Source organism: Peromyscus eremicus, chromosome X (genome assembly GCF_949786415.1).
Source record: "Peromyscus eremicus chromosome X, PerEre_H2_v1, whole genome shotgun sequence".
NCBI classification, from domain to species: domain Eukaryota; kingdom Metazoa; phylum Chordata; class Mammalia; order Rodentia; family Cricetidae; genus Peromyscus; species Peromyscus eremicus.
Genome location: NC_081439.1, coordinates 67,028,458 through 67,054,736, shown reverse-complemented (window position 1 = coordinate 67,054,736; position 26,279 = coordinate 67,028,458). Strand labels below are relative to the sequence as shown.

Genomic DNA, 26,279 nt, shown 5'->3' with positions numbered 1-26,279 from the left:
CTTTCAAATGTGTGGAATTCTCAAAACACATTTAAAATACTGTAAAAATAAATGTGATTTCTTTATATAATAACAAAAGGTAGGTTCTAATTGGAAAAACTTAGGAAGCTCTGCTATATTATAGTTTTTTAAATTTGTAATAAAATAATCACTGTTTTAACCAACTGAAAATTCATGAATGTTTTTGAAATGATAAAATAATCTGTCACTTACTATAAATTCTATTTATGAAGACAATATACAATTAATAACAATATGATAATTGGATTGCAACAATCTCCTCATGAGTTTTAGAGAAAGGACTAAAATTGTTTTAGAGAAAGGATTAAAACTATTTGCCCCTGATTTAGGAACTATTGCTTAAACTTGAAATTCTTATACTCAGCAAATTAAGTCCCTTTCAGAAAGATAAATATCATGTTTTCTCTTATTTGTGATCCCTACCTAGACTTCATATAAACACATTAACACACAGACACAGACACAGACACAGACACACACAGACACACACACACACACACACACACACACACACACACACACACACACCATAAAAGTAATAGCAAAACTGTCTAAGGATATGAACAGAACTAATGGGAAGAAAAGAGAGCAAAGGAGGATTTGGAGAATATCTTTAAAGTACATTATGTACTTGAATTAAAATGTCCTTCAGAAATGCCGTTCCATGTAAAAGAAATATGCACCATTTTAAAAAGAGCTATTACTTACATTTTTCTCATCTGGCATTTTTTAACCTTTTAAAATTTAGTTTGAAATGATAGGACAGGCATCCTGGAAGACAGTAGAAACTCAATTTCCAAATGCCTTGAGGAGAATAGTATACCAGGTAAGACTCAGCCTGGCTTACTAAAGATCAAGTCCTGTCTGGCCAATCTAATCTCCCTTCTCTGACAAAATGACAGCTTGAGAAATAGAAGAACACATTAGATGCAATTTATGTTGACTTTATCAATGATTTTAGACAAGTCTAAACAACTGACTCATCAATAAACTGAAAATCAAGGCAGGTCATATACCTGTAAAGAGTTCACAAAAAGAAAAAAAAATAGTGCATTCAAACGTGATCACAATGATCAATGTCTATTTGGAGCTATGATGATTTAAACAAAAGGCCTTCTGAGATATCAAAAGCAGAATAAATATTTCTGTCTGTGTCCTGAACATTTACAGAGACACATTTGAATCAGGCAATATAAACGTAACACTTGTGAAAATGTGTTCAGAATCTGGTGGCAGCACTAAACATAATATCTCGTAAGAAATAAATAGTATGGACTACCAGAACATCAAATTCAGGATAGTGTTCAACTACTAAGTAAAAACAAGAGAACTGAGAAAGGATCACTGATGTTAAAAAGCCTGGTCTTTTCTGAAGGGAAACAGAGGAGCATTGGATTTGGAAGAGAGGGGAGTTGTGTGTGTGTGGGGGGGCAACTGGGAGGAGTGAAGGAAGGGGAGGCTACAGTCTGGATGTATTGTGTGAGAGAATAAATGAAAAGAAAAAAGAAAAAAAGAATTAACTTTTATAAAACAAACCTTAACAGCACTTCACAGAAAAGAAGCACCCAATACTATTGATGTGTTAAGAGTAGGCATAATATTATACTGGTATAGGGATGTGTGAGTAGTACAACATTCTCTATATCCAACAATGCACTAGCCCTAGTTAGTTAACTAGGTTTACAGTACCAGGCATGAATTCCCTTGTAACTGAATAGTCCTAGAGTACAATTACAAAGAAGATAAATGTAGCTCTTACCCCTCATCAAAAAGGATTCTTTTTGCAAAAGATTGAAAATACTACAGAGATCCATCACTAGTCAAAATGAAGAGAACAACTTGCCCCCAATTGATATATAACCAGTTGAATCATCTATAACATAACCATGCCCCCTACACCTAATAGTTAAGAAACTTCAAGGAATAGGGCTCAAAAAAATAGAACTAGTCGAGGATGCCTACATGTTGAAAATGTCTTCTAAATATGATGTGGGTGTTGTACATTTAAAATGTTAACAATATGGTTGCCAAAAAGCAATTCATAATATTAGTTTAGATGTTATTGTGGATGGAGGAAATTTCATAAGACCCAAACACTCCTATACAGAGAACTATAGACATTCAACCGCTAAAAGAGGTAAAATCAGTTTCTCCAGGAACATGATTCCTGATAAGTTAGCCAATCAAGTGGCCAGCCTTAAGCACACAGACAGACAGACAGACAGACAGACACACACACACCTACTCACACACACAGACAGACAGACAGACAGACACACACACACCTACTCACTCACACACACACACACACACACAAAAAAAAAAACCCTCAGGGGTGTAGATGGGCAAAACACTAAATGGACCCAGTAGGGTGTGTAAGTGTAACAATACTTAAAGAAAAACAGTCATGAAATTGAGGAGGAATGTAGGAGACTTAGGAGAAAAATGAGATGGGAGATGGAAAGAGAGAAATAAATTCTCAAAAATTAAAAACATTAAAGTAAAATAGAGAATAAATACTATAACTCTCTCCAGTAGCAAGAGATGTCAGCTTACATTGCTTTTATTATCAGCTTACAAGAAATGTGTATAGAAGAGGAAACGATGACAATTTCAAGAGAAAACCCTTTCAGAAATAGTTATTTGGAATCATGATCAACTACAAAAAATCAGGCTTCATCTGAATCTCTAGAAACCTCTTTTCCATATCTAATGAAATGTTTTGAAAGCAAAAAGAAAGAACACAATCATGGGATTTTCTAATTGAGCACTGCAAGTTAATATTTGAACAATCATGGGATTTTCTAATTGAACACTGCAGCTCTACATGCTTCAACTTTTCTACTGAAACCCATATTTTCTAAGCACCAAAGCCATCACCATCTGCTCTACAGAAGCTAAACCAGTACAAAAATCAGAATAAGCAGGAACTTGGAGGATAAAGATTTATATGCTCATCATCTTAGATTCTCCAGAAGAAATCATGGTGCACAGATCTTCCCTCAAAAAGCAACAGATGTGAAAATAACCATTGTATTTTTACTAGTATGTAGAAATATATCAAAGATTTCGTTATAGTCATTAAAAAAGACCCACTGCTGTATAACTACATTTCCTATTTGATAGCTACAATTAAAATCACTCAGGCATCTATTTCCCACAGACTCTCCATAGCTACAACCAATGATTAATTGCAAAGCTCCAGGAGCAATAATACACAGACTAATTTCCTAAAACAATAAAAGATGGAATTTTTCATTCAGATCCAATGAAACACAGATTGTTACTTATGCTGAAATCCTGATGCAAAGTCATGGTGCTGCCATTACAGAATCTATTAAGTACCATGAATCAGAGAAACTACCTACCTGTTTTCACAAGAGGAAATGCTATTCATGCCTTAAGAATCTTTGAGCATTTATAGTTGCTTTTCCTTTTAAATCCTAATTTTATTAATTTTAATTCCACCTCTTGTCTTTAGTTTTACAGAATTATTCTAAAGTGTTAACTGAAATGAAATAAGAATATATGTCAATATTCTTTTTCCCACAGTCATTCAAACCTCTCAACTAAATATAGGCTGTCTGTATTTTTATATCAGTGTTCTTTACGTTTTTTGATGAGTCAAAAGATTTAGAAATTTCTTAAGGTCATGGAGTATGGACTCTGATTATGCCTAGGTGGTTTGTGTGAAGAGAAAAATTCAGAATAGTTAACCAAATTCAGAATGGGTGACCTCATTCTCTCTAGGAAAATACTAATTTTCCATATACTATTCTGTGTTTAAATGTAGACAAGGTCATATTTCAAACCATATTTTGATAAAAGTTGTTACACTTAAATATAATCCAGAAGTTCCACAATTAAATGACAAGGGTCAATGAATTGTGGGAGTTACAAAGTAAAAAGTAGCAACAAAGGATGTTGGTCAGTCTGGATCACTGCAAGCAATGGAATAACCTTGAACTCATTGGCACAGGAAAGTCTTGCTGAACAGAACACCATTAACATAGGCACTAACATCAACAATTAATAAGTTGAAATTCATGGAACTGAGGAATTTCTATAAGGCAAAGGAAACCATCATTTGAACAAAGTAACAGGTTACAGAATGGGAAAAGTTTTTTTTACCAACTACATATCAGATAAAGGACTAATATCTAAAATATAAAAAGAACTCAAAAAACTGGATATCAAGAAAACAAAGAACCCAATTTAAAAGGGGAGTGCAGATCTAAACAGAGAAATCTCAAAAAGAAAACAGTTCAGAAGCACCCAAATAAGTGTTCAATACACTTTGTCACCAGGGAAATGCAAATCAAAATTTTGAGATTTCATCTTTCCCCTGACAGAATGGCTAAGATCAATAAGACAAGTGACAACTCACATTGACTATGACGTGGGGAAAAGACTCATCTATTGCTAGTGGGAGTGCAAAGCCATATATCACTGTGGAAATTAATGTGGTGGTTCTTCAGGAAGCTGAGAATAGATCTTCGTCAAGATCCAGATATAATACTCTGGCATATACCAAAGGGATATTTCATACTACCATAGAGACATTTACTCAACCATATTCACTGCTACTCTATTCACAATAGTTGGAACCAGGAATCAGCCTAGATGTATGTCAACAGATTAATGAAATGAAAATATAGCAATTTTTGCAATGGGATATTACTCAGCTCTTAAAAAATGAAATTTACAGGTAAATGAATGGAGCTAGAAAAAAATCATCCTGAGTTAGGTAACCCTGACCCAAAAGGACAAATATGGTTTGTTGTTGGATCTTTTTGCTCTTTTTTTTGGGGGGGTCTGCCACCCAGCTCCAAATAAATCACACATGGAGGTTTATTCTTAATTATAAATGTCTAGCCTTAGCTTGGTTTATTTCTTGCCAGTTTTTCTTAACTTTAAATTATCCTATCTACCTTTTGCCTCTGAGCTTTTTCCTTTTCTTATTTCTATATCTCTTACTTTCACTCCTACTTCGTGGCTGGCTGTGTAGCTGGGTAGCTGGCCCCTGATGCCCTTCTCCTTCTCTGGCTACTTCTTCTTCCTCCTAGATTTCTCCTTCTATTTATTCTCTCTGCCTGGCAGCCCTGCCAGTCCTTTCTTCTGCATTGCTATTGGCCGTTCAGCTCTTAATTAGACCATCAGGTATTTTACACAGGCACAGCCACACAGCTTCACAGAGTTAAACAAATGCAAAACAAGCAAAAGTAATATGCCTTAAAATAATATTCTACAAAAATGGTTTGTATTTGCTTATATGTGGAAAAGTCTTAGATATAAGCAAGCTATAATCTGTAAAAACACAGTTTAGGTAAGGGACTAGTGGGAAAGGGTGGATCACCTTGGGAAGAAGAAATAGAATAAATAATTATGAATGGATGGGGTCCAGAAGGGACCTGGAACAGGAAGATCAAATAAGGAGGAGTGGAAAGAGGAGACTGAAGGAGGGAATACAGGAAAGGACAGCAAAAACTAAGGAATATTTGAAGAGTCATATGGAAACCCTACACACTAGAAGCTTTATAAAATATATACTTATATTAAGGTGATCTAAATAAAATCACTGAACAATGGGAGAGATGTAGCACCAACTGGACATCTCTCATCACAAAACAAAACTTCCAGTACAAGGAATGAAGTACATGCAATCTAGTGTTCGCCAACAGGCCCCATGGTAACCCCTAAATAACCCTTTCTGTTGCCTAGGCTGTTGACTGCTCTCAATAAACTGACAATAAAGCCCTATTTCTGAAAACAGCACCTACAGAACTCATTGAACACAGAAATGTCAATCCAGTTTCTACCAAGGGCCTTTACCCCTACAGAGTGGTGTTCCTTATACTGGAATGTACACTGTACGTTTCCAAAGGAAAAGGGTGAACACCAATTAAGCTACAAACTGTTTGATCTACCTCAGTACGCAAGATGTGCTAGTGCAACAGTGGTATAAAGCTTGCGGGAATAATCAACCAATATTTGAGTGAACTTCAGGATCATTCCATGAGATGGAACTCATCCCTGACAATGCTTAGGTGGCCAAACAACCTGAGACTAGATAGAACAAGGACCTAGGGGGAAAGCAAATGCTACTGTTCTGCTAAGGGAACATAGCAACAACATTCTGCTATGTTTATAGATCAGTATCTTGCTCAGCTGCCATAAGTATCTTGCTCAGCTTCCTCCTTCAGGAGATTGGGATAAATACAGAAACCCATGGCCAATGTAGAGACTGAGAGATCTTGAAACAGTTAAACCCTAAAGGAAATGTCTCCATAAAATCTTTCTCATCAGAGATCCCTGTAGAAAAGGATGCAGAAGACTGTAAGAGCCAGACAAGAAGGAGGACACTCAAAAATGTCCTCTATACACAGAAGGACAGACACACATATGAACTCACAGGGACCGTGGCAGCATGCACAGGGCCTGCATGGCTCAGTACTAGATGAAGTCTCAGTTCTAGAAGTAGCAGAAGCAAGCCCCATCCATAAACTGGAAGCTATACCTAACTGATAACCACTCACAAATATAATATTTAGTTCTCTCCAAAGGAACCTCACTAGGTATACAAACCATTCATAAGGACAGGTCCCAAGTCCAGCAATAGATAACCAACATAAAACAAACTTAATGGCATCTTTAGAAGTTGTTTGTTTCATAATGTTTTGTCATGGCTTATTTTAACCATTACAGGTCCTTTGAGTATACATTATGGCAACTAGTTTTGTGTTTCTATGGGATTCCTATTTGTACAAACATGTGTGTCTCTGCTTCTATATGTGTTTCTCATGCCTTTTCTTTAGATGTTTTCTGTCTCATTTTATTTTATTTTAATATTTTTTAGATAGCTGTTTTCTAAAAAGAGATAGAAAGTGTGTGGATTTGGATGGGAGGGTAGGTAGGAGGATCTTGGAGAAGTTGGGGGATATTGTATGAAAAAATGGCTATTTTCATTAAAGAAAAAGTTTCAAGTAATATGTAGGAACTTTGAAGGGAGCATAAATACAATGCGCTTGTATGAAAGATTTCAGGGGAATAATAGGGCAAATAGAGTTAAGTTGAGGAGGGAGAATATAGAGGAAGATAAAAAAGGGAATATGGGGGGGAATAAATAACACTAAAGACCTTTCAAAAAAGACATATGGGAACTTATGACTTTAAAGGCTTCCAAATATATAGATAGAGATAGAGATACATATAAACATATACATACAGAGTTAATTGAGTTATCACAGAGCAGCAATGAATACTAGACAATAAGAAAACATGAAAACAGGATGGTTCAAACCAAGATGCTTCTTTCCTACTTGGTTTCTTTTATAATGTTGGAATACACTATACAACTACTGAAGGAGAAAAATAATCATTAATTATACCCAGTTGTGAACCCTATGAGTTATAATAATGACTGGTTTGGCAAGACACTATCAGTGCAATAGTAGCATTTACATCATGAGAGTAACCAACGACAAAGTCATTGGATTTAATTATCACTTAAAAAGAGGGAACCTATACTTGACACTATTATCAGGCCAAGAACTTAAGGCTGGGCAAGTCATAGGCTGGAGGAAAAAATATACTACTATTAGTCTGATAAATGAACATAATATTCTGACTGACTCCACTGATTTATCGTAATACTTATAGACCAATGCATCTTAACTCAAAACAAGAAGCTTAAATTTGCAATAGATAGCAAGTGCAGTTGTTGGAACAGGTATGAACCCCATAGAATCATACATTAGAATACTTGATCCCCACTTGGTGGAACTGTTTAAGAAGGATTAGAAGGTATGATGACATTGTAGAAGGAGGTCTGTCACTGGGGGCCTGTTTTTAGATTAAAAGATTCACTCAATTGCCAGTATGCTCACTTGACCTGCTATTTGTGGATCAAGATGTGAGTTCTCAGTTGTTCCCTGCTGTCATGTCTTTGCTCAGCTATCATAGACTATAACCCCCTGAAACAAAAAACACAATTAAATGGTTCATTTATCAGTTGTGTTGGACATGGTGTATTCTTATCGCAATAGAAAAGCAACTAAGAAAGTGATTAACACAGAGACCCAAAGTTGGATAAATTGATAGATTAAGATATCACAGAAACCTCACCCCTAAAGTAATATGTATACCTCACCACCCCTCACAAGGCTTAGGGAACAGTAGAGAACACAGAAAAAGAGTGACAGACAGAGTCAGTGGATGACTACAAGGAAACATCTAGACACAGCAGGACATCTGCATAAATGAACATACAGTGGTTGCAATAGCATGCACAAAACTTTTACAAGCTGAAGACAGACCAAATCACAGCATTGAGCGGGAAATTTAGCATATAATCTCACCCCTAGCGTCAAAGCCATTGACAACTGATAGCTCATGGGAAAGGGAGAGTTGGTCCCTGATAAGTGGACCACAATTCAATGGAAAAAGAAACATCCAAAAATATGTCTTAATGAGTCAAAATAAAATAAGACAAATCTAGGTGGGTAGGACAAGGGGGCTAGAAAAGGAAAGAGTTGGGTGGGGGAGGTGAATGTGTTCAAAACACATTATATGACATCCTTAAAAAACAAACATGAAAATAATTTTGCATTGAACAAATATGGCATTTTCTCCATCCTACGTACAGCACTCACACAACATATGAATATGATCTGAAGGCTCTGGGAACCAGTCATTTGTAAACAACTATTCATGGAGATAGTACATTCACTCTAACATATTTGAAACACCAATTTAAATATTGCATCCTCATTGGAATCTTTGTATGACTCTCCTAATCAAGACACATTTCTTCTTGTTTCTATATTTTCATAGTACTTTATTTCTCCTGTTTTCTTACTGTCATCTACTTGAGATTAGAGTAACATGTATACTGATTTGTCTTTTTTATACCTCCTTTCTTAGATTACAATAAAATTCGGGGATTCTTATTTTCTGCTTTTAGAGAACAAAATATTGCCCATTCATTGTTAAAATATCATGCATCATCAATGTTAATTCAATATAAAAACACTGTAACCTCAAGGACTGAATTAAATAATGAGCATACCTAGTGACACTTATTGTTTATGAAATGCCTGTTATTTGCTAGGTGCCTCAAATCATTAAAATTCCATGTATCAAAACATCAAATGACTATTAACTTTTTACTTAATTCTCACATTTATGTCACCATGTAAATGAAAATTCAGTGTGTATTCTTCACTGATAAGTCATAACACACACAATTGAATATTATTATTGAATTGAGTATATTTTGTTTGTCTGATAGTATCCAGTACCTACCATGTAAATAAAAGCTTAATTATTCTCTAAGACCAAACTTTCCTTTGGGTTATATAGTCAACTTCCCACTTCTGTTTAAACTATGAACATTCAGGAAGACCATGCCCATAACTAGTAATTAGGCCATAAATTGTGCTGACTCTGATCTCCTTTGTCAAGACCATGCACTTCCTTTTCTTCCTGGAAGGCATTAAAATAAACTAAAGTTGAGAAATCCGGCTCAGTCGTTGATCTCATTCAAATCTTGAGATAGGAAAACTAAAGACATCAAAGACATATTGGTCTCTCAAAACAAGAAACTATGTCACATAAAATCTTTAAAATAAATTTACATTTTTAATGTAAACTTCTAAATTTATAATTTAATATTTTGTAGTTTATTAAGCATTTTATTTATGCAGGTTTTGAAAAAACACAGAAACTTCAACAGACTAATACCATACTCTGGATTCAAGTTGGCTCTCCTTTACTACACAGGGTGCAGAGCATGCTTTACTACATCAAAACGAAGTTTAAATGTTATGTGGTGAATAAAAGAGACTATTTTTCTGTTTCATAGTACCCCATATAACATCAAATACAGAGGGAAATTTTTCTTATCACAGCAATGTACACATTGAGACATAGAAGATTATATCTATAAAGTTATTAATTAGGAGTACTGGAAATTGAGACACTAGTATGCTACAAAATATTTTGTGATCTTTTGTTATAAAGAAGAAAGGTGTTTCATAGAAAGTCTTGCTTTAAAATTAGTATCCTGAAATAATATGATGTTGGGTGCTGAGTAAGTACATAATAAATTTATTATTTCAAATTATCCTTCATAACATTAAATTTCAAAAGATTTTTTTTCTTAAACTGGTCACATTTCAGATACTTTAAGGCTGATTTTCAGCTTGAGCTGATAGGCCCTTGGACACAGAAGCTGATAGTTCTCTCCTTGATTTCTCATTTTAATATGTTTTAGTCTAATGATTAGGTCAAGGCAATGTCTTTTTATAATACAGTGTCAATGACTATACAGAATCCTGAAAAGATCAACTCTTTGGATGGAGTTAGATATAAGATCAAATGTTAAGGCTGAAATTCACTAGCTTTACAATTTGGGCAAAGCAAACTACTCTATACCTCTGTTTCTTTATCTGCAGACTACAAATGTTAGAACAACCTTCTCACTGGATTTTGGTAAGAATTATAAGATCCAGAGTTCCAGATATTATGAATTAATAAAATACAAATTTTCAATGCTATATAGAAAGAAAATACCACTTTATGAAAGAAGTTCTAAGTCTATAATTCGCCAGAACATTGCAAGTTTACGTGAGGGAAGTCAGACTCATTTTACATACTACTTTAATTAAATACTTTTCTAACTTAATTCAGGTTTCCCTCCAAAATGAAGTCATAGCATTCTTTTTACATCTGGAAACCTAGAAGTAAAGAGATAAATCTACTCATCTACTTGCTGCATTATTTTGAGTTTAATTGTAGAGTTAGCTTTGGAGCTGTAGTTCCTGAAAACATCATTGGTCACCTCAATTGTTATTTTTCTCTAAAATTAAATCTTAGTCATTTATTTGCCAGTTTATCTACATGTGCTAATAGTTACAATCACATCCTTCCAAAATGTCAGAACACTTTCATATGACAAAGTTCAAGATACAGTTATCATAGGATAAAGGAATAAAAGCAAATAGTATGCAGTGAAAAGACATATGACTGACTATACAAGCATCTTTCTCTTTCTCTCTTCTGTCTTTACCCCTTTGCTAGCTCCTTGTTGTACTGCTTTTCAACTTAGGCATTGTCAATAATGCTTTGAGTCTACCAGAACCATCATTCAGCTAAACAGGTGGTTTTTCAATTGAAAAGACTGGCCCAACAGACCTAGAACATGGCTTGAATTGGGAATAGGGCACTGCATTTATAACAGGGAGTACAATAGCTAATATAAGAATTAGAATTAAGTTGCATCACAGAAAAACAGTAGAAAGATGGCAGGCATGATGGATAAGGAAAATAATGATTTGGATTTAAGGTCAACCTGGCTTTGTAGGGAAACCTTGTGTCACAAACAAAAACAGAAATTTCTAAGTGTTTATGAAATGGGAATCTGGAGTTATAACCTGCAATAATTTTCTAGTTTGAGTGTACATGTTACAAAAAAGCTAAAGGCTTTCCAAACTAACTATTTATAATCAAAGCACAGATAATATTCTTGGCTCTTTTTTCCTCCTCTCGTCCATCCTATAATAAAACAGTAAGTGCATCCTTTTGGTAACTGCTCAAGGCACTCACCTGTGTTAGAATTAAGGTCATCTGGCTCTGACTCAGCCCCATTTTGGCTTCCATTTCCCTGCAGAGTATTCATTGCCATAAGTTTCATCTTCTGGAGCTTCATTGCCTCAGCCATCGCTGCAGCTGTTATACCTAAAGCAGAACCATCAATTTAAAAATGAGACTCATTTCTTAATGATAGTAAAATGTGTGCACAGTTATTTAACAAGAATATGCTGCATGGTACAAGCAGAAAAGTAAACCACAAGTAAGCACTGAAGTAATGAATATTTGAAAAATATATTTTCAACTCATAATAACTTCTTATTACAAATAGCATGAAAATATATTTTAAAGAGATTATGAGTCTGATCCACAAATACAAACACAGAAAAACAAATAAGTAAAAAGGCCAAACATTGCAATTGTTCACTTTATTGATTTTAAGTTAAAGAAGTACTAACCGCAAGAAGGGAAAGTAACCGAGGACTTAAAATGTGTGTGTGTGTGTGTGTGTGTGTGTGTGTGTGTGTGTGTGTGTGTGTGTGTAAAAATGAAATTAAGAATATTTGTGAACAAGACTCTGTTATGACTATGAGACATGTCAGCTCCTGGCAGTACCAATCAACTTCAGAGAAAATATGGGCATTGAAAAAACTGCAATTGGAGTTAACTTTCATTGTGGCAAAAGTTAGCCACTGGACAACAAAGAATCCTCAAATCAACTGCTGACAAAATGGACAGACAGGACACGAAACAAAGGACTACTGATTCTTGTCAAAACAAGTGTGGTTATAGCTTTATCAAAAGGCATCTTCTGAGGCCAGGACAATATGGCACCATCCCTGAAGTGGCCTTCGCAATCCGGGAAAGGTACAGTGCCCTTTTCTTCGAAGGCAGCTGAACAGGCAGTGGGCCGATGGCTTCTGATGCTCTAAATTAGATCATGATGTATATTAAAATTACTTTATACTCATAAATCATAAAATCTTGTTGAGTCTCTAGAAAAGTTGGAGAATATCTGTTTCTTCAAGTAGAACCACAGTCAAAATAACAAAGAAGTAAAATGTTATCAGTTATTTGAAAATGTCTTAGTACATTACTTTTTACTTCAACTGTCAAATTAAATTTTTTCAACAACTTGTTTATAATAGGAATACATTTAAGAAAAGAGAATGCCGCCGGGCGGTGGTGGCGCACACCTTTAATCCCAGCACTTGGGAGGCAGAGCCAGGCGGATCTCTGTGAGTTTGAGGCCAGCCTGGACTACCAAGTGAATCCCAGGAAAGGCACAAAGCTACACAGAGAAACCCTGTCTAGAAAAACAAACAAACAAAAAAAAAAGAGAATGCCTTAGCATATAGTCTTGGGGATGGAATGCAGATGAAGTAATAATAAAGTTAATTTGAGAATAACAAATTTTACTTAGGTATAAGAATTTCAGCATATATCAGATAATTAGAAAATGGTTATTGTAATGAAAGAAAGATAATTTTAAAAGGGAAAGTGCTATAATTACAGTTAAATACACAAACATAATTCTTTGACAAATAAACTTTGTTGTTTTAGTAATGGATTCTCAGATCAGCTCTTTTATGAGGTTTCATATATGTATATGTAAAATTAAATATAATAAGTGAACTGTTGATCTGAATAGAGAGTTCACAAAAGAAAATATAAAAGTGGCTAAGAAATGTCTCAGAATATGTTCATCATCTTGAGGAATTAGGAGAATACAAAAATCAAGCAACTTTGAGAGTTCATCTTACCCCAGTTAAAATAGCTAATATGAAGAAAACACATGACAACAAATGCTAGAATTCACATGAGCAGAGGGGAGCTCTCATTCGCACTTGATGGGAATTCAAATTGGTGCAGCCACTCTGAAAAATCAGTGTGGAAAATTATATACATAATGATATAACATATCTAATTATATTTACATAAAGTTATGATATATGTGTGAATATGTGCATATATGTTATATATAACATACATAATTACACATATATTGTATATATATATGATTTTATAGATAAATAGCATTCCAGTGTGTATATGTATCGCATTATCCTTATTCAATCATCTGATGAAGAACATTTAGGTTGTTTCTATTTCCTAGCTATTGTGAACAGAGCAGCACTGAACATGGCTGAGCAAGTATCCATGGAGTAGATTGCTGAGTCATTTGGATACATGCCAAAAAGTTGTATAACTTAATCATAGTTCTACATCTAATTTACTGAGAATTCTGAGATATTTCTTAGCCATTTTTATATTTTCCCTTATGAACTCTCTGTTCAGATCAATGGCTCACTTTTTGATTGGATCATTTGTTGTCATGACTTTTCTTTTTAGTTTTTATATTCTGTATATTAACCCTCTGTCAGATGTATAGCCATTGAGAATTCTCTTTCATTCTGTGGGTTTCCTCTTTACTCAACTGAGAGATTCCTTCATAAATGAATGGAACTAGAAGATACAATATTGAGTGGAGTAACAGAGACTCAGAAAGACAAATGCTGCTGCTGCATGTTCTCTCTCACCTGTGGTTCATAGCTACAAAATATTCATATGTGAGTATGTAACATACAGGAATCTCAGACACTAGGACTGTGGAAAGGTACTATAGAAGGGACAGCACTAGAGAAGGAAATGGCAGGCTACAAACAATATGAAGGAGGAAATGGGAAAAGTGGGAGGTGGGGCTTGAGCAGGGGAAGGAACGATTAAGAAGGAGAATGAAAAAGAGAGAAAAACAAATACTAAGAATGTTTGAAAAATTCATAAGGAATCATTTTTATTGATGTAAAATTACACATACATGTATCTACACATACATGCTAAGCATGAGAAAGCCCCTTTCAAGCTGTTAGGGGAATCCAAGAGACCCTAAAACAATATAGGCTATTGATGTTGCCCTTGGTTGATCCAAGATGTTGAAGATAAGTTCTTGTTGTTGGAGACATTATGCATTTTGGACTCAGGACTCCAAGAATTTGAGCTGCATCTATCCTGAAAGCTTCCTCCTTGAGGATTAGCTTTTTTCTCCTTTATATAACTATTTTATCTTAGATACTCCCAACATCCAAAATATTTATTTCATTAGACTAACAAAAAAAGAATGTGATTATACAGTTTTTAACCTGCAATAAGTATACATGAAAAATTATGTAAAATACATCAGTTTCACTAGTATAAATGTTTCTAAGCAGAAAAACTAACTATTGCAATTATCACTTAGAAATACCATCCCTTAATCCCCATGTCTAATGTCATTTTACCTAGTATGGGATATCCATATTAAAATTCATACTTAGTTTTACTGGAAATTAACATCGTCTCTATGCTTGTATTTTGATGAGTCAAAATTTATGTGCATGTATTCTAGGTGATAGCTGATGTCTACCAGTGATTAGATTGTCAAGAAAAAATGGCATGACCCTTTGTTTCCCTGGAGATCATCTACCAACTAGTAAAGCAGAAGGTCTTGGGTTTGTGGCAGTTACAAACCCACTCTTCATAAAATGTTGGAATTCTAGCTACTTCCAAATTCTAGAACTTTCTTTCTTTTCTTTTCTTTCTTTGTCTTTCTTTCTTTCTTTTTTCTTCCTTCCTTCCTTCCTTCATTCTTTCCTTCCTCTCTCTCTCTCTCTCTCTCTCTCTCTCTCTCTCTCTCTCTCTTTCTTTCTTTCTTTCTTTCTTTCTACTGCAATGTCCCCTTTCTCCTCTCCTCCCAGTACCCCGCAGATTCCCTTCTTCCCCTCCCGATCTTCTTCTCCTCTATTACTGTTCAGAAAATGTCAGGCCTCTCAAGTACTAAAAAAGACTACTGGAAGGGGAAGGGGATTTCAGAGTAAGGCGGAAACCTGGTGCAGGGGAAACTCGCAGGAATCTACAAGGAGGACCCCAGGTAAGACTCCAAGCAATAGAAGATACATAACCTAAAGTGGCCATCTCCTGTGACCAGGCAAGACTTCCAGTGGATGGGACACCAACTCAGCTACGTAAGCTTCAACCTACAGTCTATCCTGCCTATGGGATGCTCTGGGATAATGGTGGTACATAGATTGTGGGAGTGGCCAACCAATGACTGTTCCAGCCTCATAACCATGCATGAGAGCAAGCCAACCCATGACAATGCCTGGAGCACCAGGACCCAAAGACTGGATGGCCTAGAGACCTAGGATAGAAACAAACACGACTAGAGAAAAAAAAATGTCAAGGTAATGATACCTAATGATATTCTGTTATACTCATACATTGGGCCCTAGCCCAGTTGTCATCAGAGAGACTTCAGTAACTGCTAGAAACAGATGCAGAGACTCACAGCAAAACACTGGGCCAAGCTCAGGGAATCCTGCTGAAGAGTGAGAGGACAGATTGTAAAAGCCAAAGGAGTCAAGGATGTCATAAGTAAACCCACAGAATCAACTAACCTCGTCTCATGGGGGCTCACAGAGACTGAACCAACAACCAGGGAGCCTGAATGGGACTAACCTAGGCCCTCTGAATATATGTGACAGTTGCATATCTTGGTCTTCTTGTGAGACTCCTAACAGTGGGAGCAGGGGATGTCTTTGACTCTCTTATTGGATTTTCAGTATTAACTTTGATAATAAAGACACTAACTATACTGCTGCCAAGGGAGTCCTACCAAGTTGTGAGGCCTATGAACCACAACAATGACCTCCTTGGCAAGACATTTCTAAAAGCATGATATTGGTTGTCATACCTGAGCAGTAAACAACACCTATCTAATTGGGCTTAAAGCCTGCACAAAGTAAGGGAAATCATACTTGGTACTAGAACCTACCAAAATATCCAGGGCTAGTGAGGTCTTGGGTATTAAAGGAGATCCTTCTACCACTTTACTAAACCATCATAATTTGTAACTGCATTTTAAATACTTATCCTTATACCCGTAGATAATTGTAGCTCTAATCCTTCATCAAGCATGCCTTTGTATGCAGAAGATACAGACATTTACAGAAAAGCACAACTGGTCAATATTCAGAGAACAACTCATCTCAGACCCAGTGCCCAGACTCAATGAATACATCTACAGTACAACATATGTAATTGATGCTCAAGAACATAGTGGAAGAGAATGCAGGATGATTATAAAAGCTAGAGTACCAGGAAGACAGCTCTGTGACTGACATATCAAGAAAACATTGTTTTGCTCCAGGACTCCTAGACTTCTGGCTCATACAATCTTTTTGTCTCTTCTAGTAAGAAGCCCAGTGCCAGGAATGTGATATCTCCCATCAATATGCTAGTCTGGAAGCCTTAGAGATCCCCTAAAATTAGTGGTTGATATCATTGCTCTTGGTTGCCCAACGGAATTTGATGGTGAGACCTTATTGCTGAAGGCACTGCATATTTGAGACACAGGAAGATAAATCAAGGTCTTTCTGATCTAGAAGATTCATCCCTTTTGGAAAGCTTACAGAGTGCCAGAATTTGCAATGCAGCCTGCTGAGGAAAAGAGTAATCAACAGTTGATCACAGTTGTGAACCCTGGAGGGTATAACATTGACCAGCCTGGCAAGAATATGGCCACAAACACCAAAGTGGCATGACTGCTATGAGGGTAAAAAGTGATTGCTGAATTAATTTATGACACACCCTACAAGAAGAATCTTCTGTCTGCTGATGTAAATCTAGCCAAGAAGCATTGGTAAGAAAGACCACAGATTTTAAGGGAGAATTTACTATTATTTTGCTAAGTGGATATATTATCAAAGTGTTTCTAAATACATATCACTATACCCACAGATTAGTGTGACTCTCATTTCTCATCAAAAAAATCTTCTTTATATAGTGGATAACATTGAATATAGAGACTTACTTTTTGTCAGTGTTGAGAATAAGTTTCTGTGGAATGCTCAATTATAAATGGGACATCTACATAACACACCCTATCCCCAAGTCTCAGGTACAGCAGACAAAAGAAAGACTAGTCACTCTAATTGCTGACTAAGTGATAATATATGGCACTTACAATACTCTATACCCTTATCTTCTGTAATTACAAACATTTATTGAAGTATTTAATTTGCTATTTACTTCCTTAAGTGTTTGCCTAAAGAATGACTCACTTATAAAAAGCCATACTTATACAGCACATACAACTTGATGTGTTTGTAGGTAAAAACACATATGTTGATGCCATTATAAAAAATGTGTCATAGATCTACCTTATTAAGATTCCTACCATCTACTATCTTAGGCAAAGGGTATGATAACAATAGTCATCATAAGAGCTACTATCCTGATCTTGGAACACTTGGTTCTAAATGGGAAGTCTCCATCAAGTCCCTCCCCTCAGGGTTCAGAAACTCTATGGAAGAGGAGACAAAAAGATTATAAGATCCAGTGGGATGGAAGATATGAAGGAAACAAGGCCTTTTAAACACAACAGTAACTAAGGACATATGAACTCATAGAGACTGTGGCAGCCTGCACAGGGCCTTCATGAATGTAAGTTAGAAGGTCCCAGAACTGAGTGAGGCACTGAAGAGGGACACCCAACTCTAACCCAGAAGCTATCTACAATTGATAACTGTGGGAGTCCACAGAGGTTTCCTAGTGAAATCTGAGCTTGCTTTACCAGCAGGGCTGCATAAGAGGATGATTGGACCACAGGCCTGGGTACCAGATGTTTGGAAGGGTCTACACTTGGCTATATTTAGAAATACAGTGGAGGTCTTTTGCCTTGCCCCTTGGCATTGTTATAAAAAGCCCTTTTGAATAAAATTCTGGGCTGGTGGATATTGATCCAGGTCCTCCTGAAGCTGTCCTGTGTTTCTGTGTTTCTTTTTCTCGGCTAGGCCTATCATTCTATCTACAAGTCCCTTATTCCTCTCTCCTCCTCATAGGAACCCTGAAAAAGGTGGGGGTGAAAAAATAGTTTTCACCAATGAGGTTTCACTGCGTATACAAACCATTCTTAAGGGCAGGCTGCATGCCCAGCAGTAGATGGCCAACACAACATAAACTCAATGGAATTTTTGGAAGTTTTATTTTTTGTCTCAAAGTGCTTTTCTGAGCATTTTTTTTTACTGCTCTTTTGGGTGTATGTTTTCTGATTTTGTGTTTTAATGGATTTTTTTTGTCTGTTTTGCATTTATGTGTCTCTCGGTGTGTATGTGTTTCTTGTGCATTTCTTTGTTTTTTAATTTTTATTTTTTGTTTGATTTTTTTATTTAACTGTTTTCTAAAGAGATAGAAAGAGGCATGGGGTTGAATTATTGAGGAGATGGGAAGGATCTGGGAGGAGATGAGTGAGGAGAAATTGTGATCAGAATATGTTATATGAAAAATATTTTCAATTTAAAAAATAAAAAAATCTACTCTCCCAACAAAATTTTATATAGAAATTATTGATTATCCAAACAATTTTGTGCCTTTTGACTAATGGGTCCCTGTCTCTTGCACTGTTGACCCTATATGCAACTTTACACTGCTTCTATAATTGTAAGTTTTATATACATTGTGTAACACGTACCATATAATATTTTTCCTGTGTCTAGCTTATTTTCTTTAGAATAACAACCTTGATATTTACTCATATGTCACAAGTAATAATAAGTAACAAAACCATTTCTAAGTTGAGAAATGAAATTCCGGTGTATATACTATTGATACAGAACATTTTCTTTATGTGCTCATCTCTTTCTAGAAATATAACTTGCATGTTTTGGCTATCATGAGTAGTGTAATTTAAAGGAAAACACAATGTTTACTTGTAATCCTGATTTTGACTTTCATATATGTATCAACTAGTGTATATTTTTGTTGATGATGATGGTGTTTTTGGTGTTATTGAGGTTTAAAACTTCTGCACACTTTTGGATATTAACTGTTTCTTGGATACTATAGTCTGAAAATGTTTTCCTCCACTTTGTCAGTTGTCCTCTTTCTGGTTTGACTATTTTCCTTGCTCATCAGAAGCTTTTCAATATGATGTAGTCACACTGGTCCATTTTGCTTTTGTTTCATGTTCTTCTGTTGTCATTTTCAAGAAATCGCTACCAAGGCAAATGTCAAGCAGATTTTTGCCTATGCTTTCTTCTGGAAGTTGTGTGGTTTCACACTATATGTTTTAAGTTTTCAGGTCATTTGGTGAACAGCTCAATTTCCCATTTCTGCTTTGATATCCAGTTTTTCAAACACATGTTATTGAAGAGGGTATCACTGCCCCATTGTATAATTTTTAAAACTTTGTTCTTAACCTAAACTTAACATTGGAATATGATAAAGTCTATATTCCTCTAAAGTACATGTGATCCTACTTTAGGCTTGAAGTGTCTAGGAATATTCTTCACAGGGAGAGAAAGTTCAAGAAATATCTAAATTAATGTTCCAATTTTATAAATAAAAATCTCTGAAACCCAGAAAGAAAGCTTGAGGGAGAGGCTTAAGTTAGTAGCCTGTTAGTAGCTCAGGAAGTATTCCCATCTCCTGCTTTTTTATTTAGATTGTTCAACTACTAATCCTGTATTCATGATCCTTATTTCAACTCAAATAATTCTACAATGGAGTTCTGTCATCTGTATCACTAAAAAGATTATGGGGAGTAATCGTATCACATAATTTTTCTGTGCTTCAATTTATATACATAAAGAAGATACTACACTGGATTATAACAGGAGGACCTTGTAAAACAATTATCTCATTGACATTTTCTTTCTATTGTACGCATTTGTGAAAAACCTGTGTAGGTTTTTTATTATTATTATGCATGTGCATACCTAAATAAAAGTTTCTTTGAAATATTTTCACTAGAAAAAGAGTATCAAATTTATAAATATATTAGATCTATAATCATTAAACCACAAGTTTAATGTCAGGGTATCTATCACTTATAACAAAATTTCAAAGGACAAAAATGAGTTTTTGTTTTGTTTTGTTTTGTTTTGAGAGTGAAAAAGCTTGAAGTTGGGTGGTTAGGGTGCATGAGTGATCTGGGAGGAGTTGTGTGAGGAAAGAACATGATCAAAATATATTGTATGAAAAATATTTTAAAAATTTAGAAAGGCAAAAGATGCAAAAATCACAAAGTAAACAAAATAACAACAAAAACCTTCATGTGTATGAGTACTCAAAAGTGTTTTGACTTTTTCATCTTTTTTTTCTCCTTTTTCTTTGTTGACAGTCAGGTTTGGTTCTATTCTTGGGTCTCTGGGCTGTCCATCCTCTTGTTCTTGGCTATCCAGGCAATGTCAGGCATGGGCTCCCTCTCTTGGCATGGGCCTAAAGTTGGACCAGTCATTGGTTGACCATTCCCACAAGTTCTGTGCCACCACTGCCCCTGCACATCTTACAGGCAGGAAAAATTATAGGTTGAAGGTTTTGTGGCTGTACTGATGTCCCAGTCTCCCTGAAGGGAACCTTGCTTGGTTTTACAAGATGGCAAGTCCAGGCTCTGTACCGTCTATTACCAGAAGATTTTGCTAGGGTCACTCATAGATTCTAGAGAGTTTCCACTGCACTAGGTTTCTACATTGCTCCCCAAATGCCCCCAAATTCCAATTGTCTCTCCCTTTAATCTTGTCTTCCACCTTCATAGTTGACCTATTCCCATTCCCACCCACTCCTCAGTCCACCTACAAAATCTATTTCCCCTTTCCAGGGAGATCCATGCATCCCCTCTTGAGCCCTCCTTGTTGCTTATCCTCTCTGGGTCTGGGGATTGTGAATTATTATCCTTTACTTAATATCTAATGTCCACACATAAACAAGTACATACCATGTTTGTCTTTCTGGACCTGAGTTAACTCACTCATGATTTTTTTCTAGTTTCATCCATTTGCCTGCCAATTTCATTTATGTCATTGTGTTTAACAGCTGAGTAACACTCTATTGTGTAAAGATACCACACTTAATCCATTCTTTAGTTGAGGGTCATCTAGATTATTTGCGTTTCTGGCTATTATAAATGAAGCTGCTATGAATACAGTTGAGCAAATGTCCTTGTGGTAGGATGGAGGGTCCATAGATTATATATATGCCCAAGAGTAGTATAGCTAGGTATTGAGGTATATAGAATCTCAATTTTCTGAGGAACCAACATATTGGTTTCCACCGTTATTTCCATAGTGGCTGCACAAGAAATGACGAAGTGTTCCTCTTGCTCCATATCCTCTCCAGCATGAGATGTCATTTGTGTTATTGATCTTGGCCATTCTGACATGTGTAAGAGGGAATCTCAGAGTCATTTGCATTTGCATTTCCCTGATAGCTAAGGATTATGAACATTTCTTTAAGAGTTTCATGGCCATTTGAGATTCTGTGGGGTGTTTACCCACCAACCCCACAGCTCCCCAGGTTTTCTTGAGTGTGAGCAGCAGGAAATATTAGATAGAAGGATTTAGATTGTGGAGATAAACAGATAGAAAATAAAGGATAACCTCCAGAGGGCCTAGAACCTATTCCAACGAGCCCCGACTGTCTCTGCCCCAGGGTATTTATAGAGACGCCAATGGGTAGAGCAAAAGACCTCCCTCCAGCACAGCCAAGTGCAGACCATCTCAGACACCTGCACTCAGGCCTGTGGTCCTAGTCATCCTCTCTATGTGGACCTGCTGGGTAAAGCCAGGAGGAACATGAAAACAGGCTCCCACAAGATTTCCCTGCTGAAAATTCTCTGTTTAGATCTGTACCCCTTTTTAATTGAACTATTTGGTTTGTTAATGTCTAGTTTCTTGAATTCTTTATATATTTTGGATATTAGCATTCTTTCAGATGTGGAGTTGGTGAAAATCTTTTCCCATTCTACAGGCTGCCATTTGAAATGATATTCTGCTATACTCATAGGTCTATGTCTAGCACAATAATCATCAGAAAGGCATCATCCAGCCAACTGATGGGATCCGATGAAGATACCTATAGACAAATACTAGGAAGACCAAGGGAACCCAGCAGAAGAGGGGAGGAAGGATTGTTGGAGCCAGAGGGGTAGAGTACAGTAGTACAGCAGGAGAACATGGCTCACAAATTCAACTAACCAGGTCCCCTAGGGGCTCACAGAGACAGAAGCAACAATCATGGACCCTGTATTGGTCTGAGATAGGTCCTCTGCATATACATTATGTTTTTGTAGCTTGATGTTCATGCGGGACTCCTAACAGCAGGAGTGGGGGTATCTCTTACTCTTTTGTCTGTGGTTGGGACCCTTTCCCTCCTACTATTGTTGCCTTATCCTGCCTTGATATGAGTGATTGTGCTAGTCCTACTGCAATTTCTTATACAATGTTTGGTTGATTTACCTGGGAGGCCTGCTGTTTTATTTTTGTTATTTGCTTGTTTTTGGAAGGGAAATGGAGAAGTAGATCTGGGGAGGCCATGAAATTAAAAGTGTGGGTACAGGAAAGGAATTGGAGTTGGGGGGAAGAAAGAGTAAAAATAAATATAGTACTCATGTATGAAATTGTCAAAAAACAATAGTAAAAATATATATAAGCAAGTAACTAAATACAATGGTCACAAAAACTAAACTAAGTGTAAAAAGAATGAAGTGCAGAGAAGCCATTTGTAAGGGATTATAGATCAACATTGCAGTGACTCTTCTGGTCACCATCCAGTTATAAACACAATATTAAAGATAATATAGATTTTTAATACAGAGAGAATGATTGACAAATTACAACTAGAAGTACACTAAATATTAGATAGAACTTAGATTTAGCCATGAAATGGTGATATATATATATATATATATATTATATGTGTGTGTATATATATATTTTATATATGTGTGTGTATGTATAATGTTTTTGCAGACATAGTTGAGTTGTAGATAGATATTAAGAGGGATACAATCAGTCTGTGTTCACATTCAACTTACCCTTCAAAAATGACAGATTGGAAGATGTACACTAAGACAGTGAATTTTAATTTCAGAACAGAGCCAGAGGGGAAAATGACAATTAAAGAAGGTTGGCAAAGCAATGTAGAGTGCAACCAAGACACAGCTTAGAAGGCTGGCCACAATTTTGAACAAATTACTGTGGCCTTAAATGCCTAACAAAACTCTCAGTTTCCAAGCAACTATGTATTTACATCGTACAGCTTTGTCTAAACAAAGTAATTGAAATAATCTGAAAGTCTAAAAATCTTCTCAAATACTCCTATTATATCTGCTCTTAAACAATTATAAGAAAGAAGCAACGTATCAACCCTATTTTTTAAACCAACATCTTCAAACTGTGTTGTATGGAACATTTGCACCAAAAAATGTGTAAAAGATAGTCTTCTTAAAACAATAAAAAAAAATGTTTAAAATGGAAATAAAGGTGTCCAAAGGCCAAACTTGTCCATACTAGGTTCATAAAAAGAAAACTGTATATGGCATTCCCTAAATAAATACTTGTTTAAATTCTTTATACTTTTTAACTCTGTATACATAATAGCCTCACAAGTGACACTGCTCAAATGAGGAAACTAAGGCACAGAGTTGTGGAATGTTAAAGAGCAACTGTCATTGCAGTTTGGATATTAGTATCAAGATACACTACATCTCATTTATCTTCTTTGCTTTCTTTAGTTTTTGTTTGTTTGCTTGTTTGTTTGTTTTGTGGTGATGGTTATTTTCCTTTTGACATGGGGTCTCATCCTGTAGATTAGGCTAAATTGAAATTTGCTGTGAACTCTAGAAATCTTCCTGCCTTAGCTTCTCAAGTGCTGTGACAACAGCTAGCTACTATCCCTACTGTTTGTGTTTCTTACTGTAGAATTTTTCAAAGCATTTTAAATGTAATATTCATCATAGACTAGAACTTCTCTAAATACAGTACCACCAGAGGGATCACAGTTTGGAAAATGTTACACTAATTAGGCTTCTTAATTGGATGCAAATTCAAATTCAACTTCTTGGGTATTTTTGTTTCTTGCATTTGAATATTTCTTTGAGTAACCATCATTTACATTTGTAACTTCTATTATCATGTTAAATTGGAAATGTTACATATTTCTATACTTAATCCTTAAGAAAATTATTAAGTATTTTGTTAATAACAATTAAAGACTATTTCAATTATAAGAAAAATTGAACCATATTAACGTTTGAACAGTAGAAAGAATACTTTATATTATGTTACACACCTTACAAGGCAATTAATTAGAATATTCTTCTACAGCTTAACAAGACGTTTAAAGAAAACTTCTAAGAGCCTTTACAGTCACAACCTTCCATAGGTTTATGATTTTTGCACTGGAGGTTTCAGGCCTGGTAGATCTGAATGTAAGTCTAAGTGAGAGTACACACATGAAAAGTAGATACAACAAAGTTTTTCCAATTTATGACATTAGAATGTAAATATCTTGAAGTCAGGGATGGTGATGCCTCTGAAGGTTCCTATATTGTACAGGATTCTCTTGACTATCCTGTGTTTTTTGTTTTTCCATATTAAGTTGAGTATTTTTCTTTTGGGGTCTGTGAAGAATTGTGTTGGGATTTTGATGGGGATTGCATTGAATCTGTAGATTGTTTTTGGTAAGATTGCCATTTGTACTATGTTGATCCTACCTACCCAAGGTCATGGGAGATCTTACCATTTTCTGATATCTTCTTCAATTTCTTTCTTCAAAACCTTAAACTTTCTTTTTTTTTTTTTTGATTTTTCGAGACAGGGTTTCTCTGTGTAGCTTTGCGCCTTTCCTGGAACTCACTTGGTAGCCCAGGCTGGCCTCGAACTCACAGAGATCCGCCTGGCTCTGCCTCCCGAGTGCTGGGATTAAAGGCGTGCGCCACCACCGCCCGGCTAAACTTTCTGTCATACAGGTCTTTCACTTGCTTCTCAAGATATTTTCTGTTATTTGGGCCTATTGTAAAGCGTGATGTTTCCCTGATTTCTTTTTCAGTCCATTTATCACTTGTGTATAGGAGAGCTATTGATTTCTTTTAGTTAATCCTGTATCCCGCCACATTGCTGAAGGTATTAATCATCTGTAGGGGATCCCTGGAAGAATTGTTGGGGTGACTTATGTATACTATCATATCATCTGCAAATATCGAAAATTTCATTAATGTACACAAAATATATCTGTATCCTCAATTATATTTGAAACACTTTACAAAACACATTGGAATGCTAACTTTAGTAGTACATATGTAAAGTTAGGAATCATACAGATAAAATTAGCATTTATCTTACATAAGAATAACATGAAAATCTCTCCAATGTTCCTATTTTAGTGACTGCACAACTATTTGAATGTACTTTAATACACTGATGTGAATACTTTAAAATGGTTGAACTGTACATTTAACACAATAAAAAGCCTATTTGGTCACATCAGCAATCACCTATAATCAAATACTAATAACAATATAATAGATGGAAAGTTTTTGATATTGGATGCAATTCTTAGCTTTTTTAAAAATTGCTCAAATATATCTGAGTTTCACTTAAAATGTTTAAACTGAAATGTAATTTATACTGAAAGTATACTGGATTATAGCAACAAACCAATGAGTTGTAAGCTCCTGGAGCACAATTATAGGGATATACTTGCTAGAAAAAAAATGGCATTATTAGAAGAAAGCTGAAAACAAAAATAGTTTACTGAATCATTCATTGAATTTCTTTGGATGTAAGAAAAAATACTAATAATCATTAATTCAAATAATGGCTACATTTGTATCATTGAGTATTGGTTTGTAGCAA

The 26,279-nt window shown here is 35.6% G+C and overlaps 1 protein-coding gene across 1 annotated transcript in view; it reads right to left on the bottom strand.

Annotated features, from left to right (window-relative positions):
• The window catches only part of Dach2 (dachshund family transcription factor 2), a 470,654-nt gene that overhangs the window by 149,584 nt on the left and 294,791 nt on the right, over positions 1–26,279 (bottom strand). Inside the window, exon 4 of the mRNA XM_059251490.1 lies at positions 11,626–11,757. Coding sequence (XP_059107473.1) covers positions 11,626–11,757 — 132 coding nt within the window. The remainder of the gene's footprint in view (positions 1–11,625; positions 11,758–26,279) is intronic.